At 43.9% G+C, this 12,955-nt stretch overlaps 2 protein-coding genes across 8 annotated transcripts in view; one reads left to right on the forward strand and one right to left on the reverse strand.

Moving 5' to 3' along the window:
• Nucleotides 1–8,146, reverse strand: part of LOC123999567 (glycerol-3-phosphate acyltransferase 3-like) — a 46,655-nt gene extending 38,509 nt beyond the window's left edge. For 4 of the 7 annotated variants that reach the window (XR_006832483.1, XM_046305467.1, XM_046305468.1 and 1 more), the window contains exons 1-3: nucleotides 7,983–8,140; nucleotides 7,478–7,676; nucleotides 7,014–7,086 (exon numbers count right to left, since the gene is read on the reverse strand). Coding sequence is in view for 6 of the 7 variants with exons in the window: in XM_046305467.1 (XP_046161423.1) it covers nucleotides 7,014–7,086; nucleotides 7,478–7,645 (241 nt within the window). In the remaining variant the exon portion in view is untranslated. Of the gene's footprint in view, nucleotides 1–7,013; nucleotides 7,087–7,477; nucleotides 7,677–7,906 lie in introns of all 7 variants that reach the window. The other 3 variants (XM_046305464.1, XM_046305465.1, XM_046305463.1) reach the window with 3 other exon arrangements.
• A 1,139-nt stretch (nucleotides 8,147–9,285) lies between these two features.
• On the forward strand, nucleotides 9,286–12,832 carry LOC124000049 (BRCA1-A complex subunit Abraxas 1). Its single transcript, XM_046306151.1, has 9 exons — nucleotides 9,286–9,727; nucleotides 9,868–9,958; nucleotides 10,042–10,078; nucleotides 10,220–10,286; nucleotides 10,468–10,664; nucleotides 11,527–11,646; nucleotides 11,754–11,838; nucleotides 11,936–12,044; nucleotides 12,128–12,832. The coding sequence occupies exons 1-9, from the start codon at nucleotides 9,542–9,544 to the stop codon at nucleotides 12,547–12,549; spliced, it is 1,314 nt and encodes a 437-aa protein (XP_046162107.1). The 5' UTR covers nucleotides 9,286–9,541; the 3' UTR covers nucleotides 12,550–12,832.
• The last annotated feature ends 123 nt before the right edge of the window (nucleotides 12,833–12,955 follow it).

Consider the following 12,955-nt stretch of genomic DNA (forward strand, 5'->3'; position numbering starts at 1 on the left):
CAGCTGGGCTTGACAATCTGGACCCTCTATTTCTGAAACTATCCGCCGCCATTGTCGCAACCCCTATTACCAGCCTGTTCAACCTCTCTTTCATATCGTCTGAGATCCCCAAGGATTGGGAAAGCTGCCGAAGTCATCCCCCTCTTCAAAGGGGGAGACACCCTGGACCCAAACTGTTATAGACCTATATCCATCCTGCCCTGCCTATCTAAGGTCTTTCGAAAGCCAAGTCAACAAACAGGTCACTGACCATCTCGAATCCCACCGTACCTTCTCCTCTCTGCAATCTGGTTTCCGAGCCGGTCACAGGTGCACCTCAGCCACACTCAAGGTACTAAACGATATCATAACCGCCATCGATAAAAGACAGTACTGTGCAGCCATCTTCATCGACCTTGCCAAGGCTTTCGACTCTGTCAATCACCATATTCTTATCGGCATACTCAGTAGCCTCGGTTTTTCGGATGACTGCCTTGCCTGGTTCACCAATTACTTTGCAGACAGAGTTCAGTGTGTCAAATCGGAGGGCATGCTGTCCGGTCCTCTAGCAGTCTCTATGGGGGTGCCACAGGGTTCAATTCTCGGGCCGACTCTTTTCTCTGTATATATCAATGATGTTGCTCTTGCTGCGGGCGATTCCCTGATCCACCTCTACGCAGACGACACCATTCTATATACTTTCGGCCCGTCATTGGACACTGTGCTATCTAACCTCCAAACGAGCTTCAATGCCATACAGCACTCCTTCCGTGGCCTCCAACTGCTCTTAAACGCTAGTAAAACCAAATGCATGCTTTTCAACCGATCGCTGCCTGCACCCGCATGCCCAACTAGCATCACCACCCTGGATGGTTCCGACCTTGAATATGTGGACATCTATAAGTACCTAGGTGTCTGGCTAGACTGCAAACTCTCCTTCCAGACTCATATCAAACATCTCCAATCGAAAATCAAATCAAGAGTCGGCTTTCTATTCCGCAACAAAGCCTCCTTCACTCACGCCGCCAAGCTTACCCTAGTAAAACTGACTATCCTACCGATCCTCGACTTCGGCGATGTCATCTACAAAATGGCTTCCAACACTCTACTCAGCAAACTGGATGCAGTCTATCACAGTGCCATCCGTTTTGTCACTAAAGAACCTTATACCACCCACCACTGCGACTTGTATGCTCTAGTCGGCTGGCCCTCGCTACATATTTGTCGCCAGACCCACTGGCTCCAGGTCTTCTACAAGTCCATGCTAGATATAGCTCCGCCTTATCTCAGTTCACTGGTCACGATGGCAATACCCATCCGTAGCACGCGCTCCAGCAGGTGTATCTCACTGATCGTCCCTAAAGCCAACACCTCATTTGGCCGCCTTTCGTTCCAGTATTCTGCTGCCTGTGACTGGAACGAACTGCAAAAATCGCTGAAGTTGGAGACTTTTATCTCCCTCACCAACTTCAAACATCAGCTATCTGAGCAGCTAACCGATCGCTGCAGCTGTACATAGTCTATTGGTAAATAGCCCACCCATTTTCACCTACCTCATTCCCATACTGTTTTTATACTGTTTTTATTTATTTACTTTTCTGCTCTTTTGCACAACAATATCTCTACCTGTACATGACCATCTGATCATTTATCACTCCAGTGTTAATCTGCAAAATTGTAATTATTTGCCTACCTCCTCATGCCTTTTGCACACATTGTATATAGACTGCCCCTTTTTTCTACTGTGTTATTGACTTGTTAATTGTTTACTCCATGTGTAACTAACTCTGTGTTGTCTGTTCACACTGCTATGCTTTATCTTGGCCAGGTCGCAGTTGCAAATGAGAACTTGTTCTCAACTAGCCTACCTGGTGAAATAAAGGTGAAATAAAAAATAAAAATAAACTGAGTGGGTAGCATAGTCAGAGATTTCCAGATGTAGTGTCATGTTTTGTCATATATTGTCTTGTCATTATGCTTTCCCTTCTGTTCGTTTCCCTCTGCTGGTCTTATTAGGTTCTTTCCCTCTTTCTATCCCTCTCTCTCCCCCTCCCTCTCACTCTCCCGCTCTCTCTTCTCTCTATCGTTCCGTTCCTGCTCCCAGCTGTTCCTATTCCCCTAATCAATCATTTAGTCTTCCCACACCTGTTCCCGATCCTTTTCCCTGATTAGAGTCCCTATTTCTCTCCTTGTTTTCCGTTCCTGCCCTGTCGGATCCTATCTATTGTTCACCGTGCTGTGTTTGTGTATCGCCCTGTCGTGTCGTGTTTCCCTCAGATGCTGCGTGGTGAGCAGGTGTCTGAGTCTGCTAGGTTCAAGTGCCTTCCCGAGGCAACCTGCTGTTCAAGATCGAGTCTCCAGTCGGTTCTCGTCATTACGAGTGGAAGTTGTGTTTTTTGATTGTATTTTACTTTACTGGATTAAAGACTCTGTTTTCGCCAAGTCGCTTTTGGGTCCTCATTCACCCGCATAACAGAAGGATCCGACCAAGAATGGACCCAGCGACTATGGATTCTCTCTACTCTACTCTCGAGTTCCAGGGAATGCTCGGCAGACACGAGCAGGAATTGTCTGCTGCTCGGCATGCCGTTGAGACCCTGGCCGCTCAGGTCTCCGACCTCTCAAGACAGTATCAGAGTCTTCGTCTCGTGTCACCAGCTACTTCCGGTTCTTCCGAGCCTCCGGAACCTAGGGTTAATAACCCACCTTGTTATTCTGGGCAGCCCACTGAGTGCCGCTCCTTTCTCACCCAGTGTGATATCGTGTTCTCTCTCCAACCCAACACATACTCAGAGAGAGAGCTCGGATTGCCTACGTCATAACACTCCTTACTGGTCGGGCTCGGCAGTGGGGCACAGCTATCTGGGAGGCAAGCGCTGAGTGTACTAACAATTATCTGAACTTTAAAGAGGAGATGATAAGGGTTTTTGATCGCTCAGTTTTTGGGAAAGAAGCTTCCTGGTCCCTGTCTTCCCTATGTCAAGGTAATCGATCCATAACGGATTACTCAATAGAGTTTCGCACTCTTGCTGCCTCCAGTAACTGGAACGAGCAGGCGTTGCTCGCTCGTTTTCTGGAGGGACTCCACGCTAAGGTTAAGGATGAGATTCTCTCTCGGGAGGTTCCATCCAGGGTGGATTCTTTGATTGAACTCGCTATTCGCATTGAACGACGGGTAGATCTTCGTCACCGAGCTCATAGAAGAGAGCTCGCGTTAACTGTGTCTCCCCTCTCTCCGACACTACCGTCTTTCCCCACTGACTCAGGTGTTGAGCCCATGCAGCTGGGGGTATTCGCATCTCGGCTAAGGAGAGGGAACGGAGAATCACCAACCGCCTCTGTCTCTATTGCGGTTCCGCTGGTCATTTTGTCATGTCATGTCCAGTTAAAGGCCAGAGCTCATCAGTAAGCGGAGGGCGACTGATAAGCGCTACTAGACGGTCCTCTCCGTCAAGTACATGTACTACCTTACCGGTCCATCTACGCTGGACCGGATCGGCAGCTTCCTGCAGTGCATTAATAGACTCTGGGGCAGAGGGCTGTTTTATGGACGAAGCCTGGGCGCGGGAACATGACATTCCTCTCAGACAGTTAGGGAGCCCACGGTCATGTTTGCCTTGGATGGTAGTCCTCTCCCCAGTATATTATGTGAAACACTACCTTTAACCCTCACTGTATCTGGTAACCATAGTGAGACCATTTTTTTTTGATTTTTTGTTCACCTTTTACACCTGTTGTTTTGGGTCATCCCTGGCTAGTGTGTCATAATCCTTCTTTTGATTGGTCTAGTGGTTCTGTCCTTTCCTGGAGCGTTTCTTGTCATGTGAAGTGTTTAATGTCTGCTATTTCTCCTGTTTGTTCTGTCCCCTCTTCTCAGGAGGAACCTGGTGATTTGACAGGAGTGCCGGAGGAATATCATGGTCTGCGCACGGTCTTCAGTCGGTCCAGAACCAACTCCCTTCCTCCTCACCGGTCGTATGATTGTTGTTCTGATCTCTTTAAGAAGCGTTTTGCATCCGCTCCTATCCTTGTTGCACCTGACGTCACTAAACAGTTTATTGTTGAGGTTGACGCGTCGGGGGTGGGCGTGGGAGCCATTCTGTCCCAGCGCTCCGATACTGACGATGGGGTCCACCCTTGTGCGTATTTTTCTGCCTCTACTCCTGGTCTTGCTGTGTCACAGTCTGTTCCCAGCCAGCGCATCTCTCCTGCCTCTACTCCTGGCCTTGCTGTGTCACAGTCTGTCCCCAGCCACCGCCTCTCTCCTGCCTCTACTCCTGGCCTTGCTGTGTCACAGTCTGTCCCCAGCCAGCGCCTCTCTCCTGCCCCTACTCCTGGCCTTGCTGTGTCACAGTCTGTCCCCAGCCACCGCATCTCTCCTGCCCCTACTCCTGGCCTTGCTGTGTCTCAGTCTGTCCTCAGCCAGCGCCTCTCTCCTGCCCCTACTCCTGGCCTTGCTGTGTCACAGTCTGTCCCCAGCCACCGCCTCTCTCCTGCCCCTACTCCTGGCCTTGCTGTGTCACAGTCTGTCCTCAGCCACCGCCTCTCTCCTGGTCCTGGTCTTAGCCTTGCGGTGTCTCAGTCTGTCCCAAGTCGTCACTCTCCTGGCCTGTTTGGTCCTGATAGCTCAAACTCTTACAGTTCTCTACCCGTGTCTCATTTTTTTTTAGAGTAGTACCCTAGTTTCCCTTTTTTTTTTCGTTTTTCCGTTACGGTCCTGAGGAGAGGAGTTGGGTTCTTTTCGGGACGTGCTGGACCGTTTGATCTATGATTTCCTCCGTTACCGCCAGTGTTCCTCCTCGAGAGCGCCAGGAGGCGCTCGGTGAGTGGGGGGGTACTGTCATGTTTTGTCATATATTGTCTTGTCATTATGCTTTCCCTTCTGTTCGTTTCCCTCTGCTGGTCTTATTAGGTTCTTTCCCTCTTTCTATCCCTCTCTCACTCTCCCGCTCTCTCTTCTCTCTATCGTTCCGTTCCTGCTCCCAGCTGTTCCTATTCCCCTAATCAATCATTTAGTCTTCCCACACCTGTTCCCGATCCTTTTCCCTGATTAGAGTCCCTATTTCTCTCCTTGTTTTCCGTTCCTGCCCTGTCGGATCCTATCTATTGTTCACCGTGCTGTGTTTGTGTATCGCCCTGTCGTGTCGTGTTTCCCTCAGATGCTGCGTGGTGAGCAGGTGTCTGAGTCTGCTAGGTTCAAGTGCCTTCCCGAGGCAACCTGCTGTTCAAGATCGAGTCTCCAGTCGGTTCTCGTCATTACGAGTGGAAGTTGTGTTTTTTGATTGTATTTTACTTTACTGGATTAAAGACTCTGTTTTCGCCAAGTCGCTTTTGGGTCCTCATTCACCCGCATAACATGTAGGACATTAAATATGATGGAAAAGCCTGTAGAGTGGGGGATGTATAAGAAGGATTGTATGTATAGAGTCAAATATACACCTACTAATTGAGGCACTGTATCTACCTGTATCTGTGCTCTTCCTCTATTGGTATAAAGAGATCCCAGAGAAGGAAATGCCGATGAGGAATGCGATGGGAAGACTGTTGTGGCATAGCCTATCAGTAGCAGGTACCAGTGAGAGCACTGAGCTTACATTCCTTTTCTCTGTACTCAGCATTGATGTACTGTAGTTTACCCAGTTCCAGTAAAACATGAATACTTTTCTAATAACTTACTGGTTAACAATTAGCTTGTGTCATGATTATACAGTTATATATGCTTTAGTATTATGTTCACAGAAGAAGAGTTTTAGACAAAAGCATGGTGGGTTTTGTCATCTCTGCTGCTGAATGGTTTGCTAAATCTTATTGCATAATAACATTGCATTGACTTGACCTTTTTGTCCTTCCATACAAAAATAAAAAAAGTCATTTTTTAAGTGTCCTGTCAACCCTGATTTAGAATGCCAATGTTACTGTGATCAAAACATGATTGAGTGTTAATTCAACAACATAGGGTAGGATTGCAGATAGAGACCCTACAAAAAGTCCCTAGTATAAACCCAATCTTCTGGAATCTTCAAGGCAGTTCAAAATAGAATATGATATACATGTCTAATAAGTATCAAATTTAACTCAACATAGCTCCACTGAAGACGGTGACGTGACGTCTTTCAAACGTTGTACAGTATATTTCCAGGAAGAGAAGATGAAGGGGGCATACAGTATTTCACAGCATGGGTTGAGGGTTAAGCTACACATAGAGTCAGTTTTCTGCCTGAAGTTATGCAATCCTCTATTGCATCATCAGAGTGGGACACAGCTGCTCCACTCCGCACGGTTTCCACTAGCTTCCATATCTCCAAAGTCAGATTCCATAGCCACAAAGTAAAACTTGGCTATAAGAATGTGCTTTTCGGTCTTAATTTAATCTTAGGGTTAGGCGTAAGGTTAGCGGTGTGGTTAAGGTTACTTTTAAAATATACTTTTAAGAAGATAAATTATAGAAATGGACAGACTTTATTTATGATATTGTGGGTATAGAAGCTCGTGATGACCACTCTGCAACCCCACATCAGCTGAGCTGACCAATCATAAGCTGACCAATCATAAGCCACCACACTGACACACAGTCACATGTACAGGGTCTACTCTACTCCTTCCAGATAGAGCTGAATTCAACTCCTCATACTACAGAACAATATGCTCTAAGAACAGAACCAAGGACTCCACATGCCAATGGGATGTTTGAAATGCAGTTCTGCTGAATTCAAATATTTCTCCTATAGACCATCGGAACTCAATTCAACTTACTGGATGTATAATTACCTTATTACTGTGTAATTAGCCTAATAATTATCACAGGGCTATTCACATTTCAGTTAGGGGCAAATACAAACTAAAGAGTATTGATTCAAATGGTATCATTCAGCATAGGAACCATAGAAAATAATTGCTTAGTACAAAAGTTAATGAAGAAAATAAAGATTAGGCTACAGTTTGATAGTCATCCACAATAAGTTACACAGACAGGGTCCCTCCAGACCTCAGCATGAACTCATTCATCGATGGGTAGTGAATGTAATGTCACTCACCATTGGGTAGCGGAGCAGGCACGGGCAGAGTGGGTCGATCCCTGTGTCCTCTCTGGATCCGCAGGGTGGCCCACTGCCCATAGAACAGAGTTATTTTCAGCTGACCTCACACACAATGCTTTCTACATACTGCATCTTGCCCAACTGCCCCGCGTTCCCCGCATTGAACATGAACTATGTCAGTCTGTTCTAAGGGGTCAGGGGGAAACATGAATACAGTATACAGAGCACAATATCCTACATATAGTAGTGAATATAAATAAATTAATATCCGATTAATGCATTTATACAAAAAAAGATTTATCTTTTCATAAATCATCTGTTCACAAAAAAATAACATAGTTCTTTATTAGATGCTATATGTGAGGTTATGCTTCAATAACATGTTTCAGAATAAAATAATAAATAGTGAGCAATTCCCGAAATTTCAGAATTTGAGCTCTTCCAGAACTTCCAGCAGTTACCTCCAATATTTTGACCAGAATCTGAATATAGACCGAAGTGACCCCCAGGGAGAGGCCAAACATAGCAGGTATCATGATGAGCCCAATCATCACGGAGAACCACACCTGCAGCAACAAAGTCGTTATACTCCACAGGTCATCCATCCCTCCCTCACAGAGATCTGTCATCCACTGGTATGGCACGTAGGGTTCAAGTTATCTACAGAAGAGAGACATAACGTTCATTAGCTATTCATTCCAAATAAGCATTATATTTAGTTTTTATAATAGAGGAGGCTGATTTCATATGTTTGACTTGGGCCTAGCTAGGTAGTGATCTATGTAAAGTTAGCTAGGTAAACAGGATCTGAAACGGGATATGAACACCGAAATAGCCTAGCTAACTAATATACAGCCAAGCCGAGAAGAGAAGCACTAGAAATAGCTTACATTATTGGGCATACCATATCCGAGGTTGACTGCAGAACATGAAATGTTTCCAAATGTATTAAAGAGAAATAGTAACCTGAAGACCTCTTCGTTGTCTTAACGAGTTTTCCATTCTTCTGTACTTCGCTGTAGCGGTAGTGGTTGCAGGTTGCAACCCAACTGTGTAGTCAGCCACAGGACAGTGCGCAAGATCTGCTGTAAAAATAAAACCAGGACGTCACTAGTTACCAAATTCACAAAGTCAGAAACCGCGCCTATTTCTACAATACAATGCATCTTCTCAGTGTTGAAAAAAGTACCCCGTTTTCATAATTGAGTAAAAGTAAAGATATCTTAATAGAAAATAACTCAAGTAACAGTGAAAGTCACCCAGTAAAATAATACTCGAGTAAAAGTCTAAAAGTATTTGGTTTTAAATATACTGTACTGAAACAGCAGGGAGCAGATGCGGTAGGGTCGATTTCGGCGCTTATAAACCCAGGGTCGTTACAATACTTAAGTATTACAAGTAAATGTCATTGCTAAAATAGATTTAGGGAAAAGTATAAATACATTTCAAATTCCTAATATAAAGCAAACCAGATGGCATACTTTTCTTGTTTAAAAAAAATGTATTTACGGATAGCCAGGGGCACTCTCCGAAACATAATTTACAAGCTAAGCATTTGTGTTCGTGAGTCCGCCAGATCAGAGGCAGTAGAGAATTGTCCTGTCCTGTTAAGCATTCAAAATTTACTTTTGGGTGTCATGGAAAATGTATGGAGTAAAAAGTGCATACTTGTACTTAGGAATGTAGTAAAGTAAAAGTAAAAGTTGTTAAAATATAAATAGTAAACTTAAGTACAGATACACAAAAAAAACGACTTAGGTAGTACTTTCAAGTGTTTTTACTTAACACTGTATCTCCCTAAAAAGTGATTTTAAACCGAACTCTAACATTAACCAAACAGCTAACCTTAGACCTAACCCTAACCATAAATTAAGACCAAAAGCTATTTTTTATGTGAGTTTTTACAATGTAGCCATTTGACTTTATGGCTGTGGTAACTAGTGGAAATAATAAAACCACTCCCCCCACTGGCGAGTTGCTCGAAAAAAATTCAGCTTTCGTGCATATTCAGCTGCGCAGAAAAAGCGATGCGTCTGCAATTGCAGTTAGCGCTGTTTTTACGCAATCGTAACACCAAATATATTTATAACTAATCCGAGATAGTTTATCTGTGACGTTTACAGTGGGAGGAAATTAAGCATTAGTGGGCAGACAAAGCAAGGAGGTGGGCAAAGCCAAGCACGAGCTAGCGAGATCCTATTGGCATATAATTGCATATTTAAGTTAGGGAGCGTCTTCGCAATGAAATGGGCGTGTGCATTAACGCAATTCGACAAATGCACTCCTTCTAAACAACGCCATTTTTTAAAACTTTGGCAAAGCGTCAAGTGTATTCAACTTAGTGCACTGGGTTCGTAACATATTGTAGTTTTGGGACAGAACAATGTATTGGAGATCAGATGTTTCATCGATGATAAAATTAGCAGAATGTCAGTTCAGTTTTACTTCGTCACATCCTCTCCCACTACCCGCGACTGAACTTCCTCTCACTACCATATTTGGTGGCGAGAAAACGTTCTAAACGGATGCTTCAGCTTTATAGCCCGTGTGACGTGACATGTCTGGGTTACTCCTTATGTTTGTGTGGTAACACTTTTGATGTTGTCTTTCTGACAAAAATAAGCATGGCGGACTCAAACTCGTATATTCGCGTCTCCGGATTTGTTCTTGGTTCATTGATGTTTCAGCACTTGAACAGTGATTCTGATGTGGTAAGTAGCTGGCTAGATCGCTAGCTAACTAGCTACGTTAGCCAGTTGGCTAAAACCACAACAGATAGGTCTGACCAAATAGCTTACTCATTCAAATACTAGTTATTTTATTAAACTGACCGTATACATACATTTTGCAGGAAGGTCTCATTCTCGGGGAGACCAAAGCTGAAGAGCGATGCAACATCACTGACTCTCAAATCGACAACATACAGTTTGAGCATACAATAAGTGAGTCATCAGCTGTGTACTTACATTTTATAATATAATCTTTGTGTGTACTGACTGTTGTCTCACCCTTCTTTCTATTCCAGACATTCAGAAACACATATCATGTCGCAAGCTCAAGAGGTAAACTGCAGAGACTAAAGGTTTCGTAAAATTGTGATTCAGCTGTGTGTGTAACTATTTCAACAGTATATCACGTACTATCATATATTATTTCTGGAAGCATGACACTTAACAAATTATTTTTCTCTCCACCTCCCTTAGCTTCTATAATAGAATAGGGGAGGTGAACCAGGATGAAATAAGGCACATTTTATCCAACTATAAGGAGGTAAGTGGAAGAAGATAGCGTGGTAATATTGATGTCACAGATGGTGGTATTGCAACTAAGTCCAGGGAGTAAAGGAACCTGTGCCATTAGGCAAGTTGTTTGCATTTCTTTCCCATCTTGTTTGATAGCCAACAAAGCACACTTTTATTCACCCTCTCTTCTATTTGACTTTCCTATCCAGGAGAATGTGATTGGTTGGTATAAACAGCGGAGAAACACAGATCAACAAATTACCTTCAGAGAGCAAGTAGTCCACGAGAACCTGAAGAGGGCACTCTCTAATCACGAGCTGGTCTTTCTGCTACTGACACCCAGTGAGATCACAACATCAGGCTCCACTCACAAACTGGAGTATGCAGTCTTCAGATCACATGGCAGGTCAGTACATTCACATTTTGATGGCCTTCACACTGTTTTGAATCAAACTGTGTTGCACTGTGAGTAGTCTTAGCCAGCTCTAGCTTAAGTGGTTAAAAGTGTGTGTGTGTGTGTGTGTGTATATTTATATATTCTACACCGAGTACAAAACATTTGGAACACCTTCCTAATATTGAGTTGCACCCCCTTTGCTCTCAGAACAACCTCAATTAGTCGGGGCATGGACTCTGCAAGGTGTCAAGCGTTCCACAGGGATGCTGGCCCATGTTGATACCAATGCTTCACATAGTTGGCTGGATGTCCTTCAGGTGGTGGAATATTATTAATACACACAGGAAACTGTTATGTGGAAAACCCAGCAGTGTTGCAGTTCTTGACACTCTCACTGGTGTGACTGGCACCAACTACATACCCTGTTCAAAGGCACTTCAATCGTTTTGTCTTGCCCATTCACCCTCTGAATGGCACACACACAATCCATTTCTCAATTGTATCAAGGCTAAACAAAATCCATTTTTAAATGACATCAATAAAGGATCATGGCCTTCACCTGGCCTCCCGGGTGGCACAGCGGTCTAAGGCAGTGCTAGAGTCATCACTTCAGACCCTGGTTCATTCCCAGGCTGTGTCACAACCGGCTGTGATCGGGAGTTACATAGGGCTGCGCACAATTGGCCCAACATCGTCCGTGTTAGGGGAGGTTTTGTCCTTCCTTGTAAATAAGAATTTGTTCTTAAATTACTTGCCTAGTTAAATAAAATGGAGTCATCAGGTATTCCTAATGTTTTGTTTTTTACTCTTGCTGTAGTCCTTGGATTTAAAGCACCTTTCAAGAAATCCCATTTTTTTTTTTTTTTATTAGTCAGTATTGCAGTGTACCTGTCCTGGTCAGCAACCTGGGTTTGTTGGAAGAGCAGGACTACTGGAGACTCTCTGCATCTTGTTCATCAGTCAACTACAACCATGCTGTTAGGAAACACAGGTACTACTACTGGGCCTCAGCACTGGGCACTATTGACTTTGAAAAATGTAATATGTGTGTTTGTCTGGTACTTGTATGACTAGTCGTACACTTTTTGCCCTGTGTAGATCTAAATTCTTCTCCTCCGATGGATCTCTGCATGAGGTGGATGAGATTAATGACATGAACAACACCTTGCAGGGTGAACTGACGGTAAGTTGAATTGATGTAAAAACATGTACAAAAGACTGTACAGTACAACCTTTGGTAAACATGGTGTCACCTGGGATTTGTTTATTTCTTTTCACAGATGGCATGTAAGAAAGTGGAGGAGAGTGAACGATTGGTCGAGAAGCTGCTTGCAGATGTTTCTGCTCTAAGAAGGATGGTCAATGATAGGAAACAAGAGCTGGGAGAAAGTATAAACTTTGTTTCTATTGATGAATCAGTCTTGATTTATTCTCTTGTGTGTATTAAACATTTTATTTACGTTTGTTTCCAGTCTCAGCAGATGGAGCCTCCACCCTGGCACAGCCCCAGGAGAATGTGCTGCTCTGTGAGGTCATCAAAACACTATTTCCTGGGGCATCTCTACTCCAAACGCAGGCTCTAAACCTCCAGGGGTTTCCATTGCCTGATTTCTGCTGCAGCACTGACCATGGCATAGACATCGCTACAACACTGCCTTTGATCCTGAGTCATACACTCCCTAAAGCCAGGAAGGGGAGGCTTGGGAGAGGCGGAGGTGCATCCTGGAGAAAACGTCCCCTTCGTGAATCATCTGAGGTGCCCAAGAGGAGGAAAGGCATGCTGGAGGAGACTGAGGAGTCTTTGTCAGTCAGTGGGTCTGAGACCGAGGAGGATTTGATCCCAGCCAATCAGAACGGAAATGATTTAGATGTGTCCAATTCCCCCGTCTTCTGAGGACCAAAAGGACTGCTCAAGAATGGTCACTTTGCATTAAATGTCACTGTATGGATTATAGGAAATTCTGTGACATTCCCCTGTAACAGTCCTCCATCAATAACTGAAAACTTGATATGTTTGCAGGGATGCCTTCAATTAGCTTATTTTTAGGGGCAACATGTTTTATTTAGAAGTGACTGTCCAAGTTATTGATTATAATAACTTTAGTTTATCAACAATTGTTTTTATATTCAAGCTGTTGTTGAACTTGTACATAATTACATAAAATTATTTTCACGTGTAGTGAGTTACGATTATTGGTCTCCATGGCTCAACCCAAGCATAGCAGCTCAGACTAGATTAACAAGCAATATTCCACATTAAGAATTATTTTAATACAATTATTACAGTATATATGCTACAC

This window comes from Oncorhynchus gorbuscha, linkage group LG16 (assembly GCF_021184085.1).
Source record: "Oncorhynchus gorbuscha isolate QuinsamMale2020 ecotype Even-year linkage group LG16, OgorEven_v1.0, whole genome shotgun sequence".
Taxonomy (NCBI): domain Eukaryota; kingdom Metazoa; phylum Chordata; class Actinopteri; order Salmoniformes; family Salmonidae; genus Oncorhynchus; species Oncorhynchus gorbuscha.

What these genes read in the sequence shown, in the direction of transcription:
- LOC124000049 (XM_046306151.1), top strand. Translation starts at nt 9,542, where the DNA reads ATGCTTCAGCTTTATAGCCCGTGTGACGTGACATGTCTGGGTTACTCC. An exon ending in TCATGTCGCAAGCTCAAGAG is followed by an intron (nt 10,079 to 10,219) that starts GTAAACTGCAGA and finishes CACCTCCCTTAG; the next exon opens with CTTCTATAATAGAATAGGGG. An exon ending in CCTTGCAGGGTGAACTGACG is followed by an intron (nt 11,839 to 11,935) that starts GTAAGTTGAATT and finishes TTCTTTTCACAG; the next exon opens with ATGGCATGTAAGAAAGTGGA.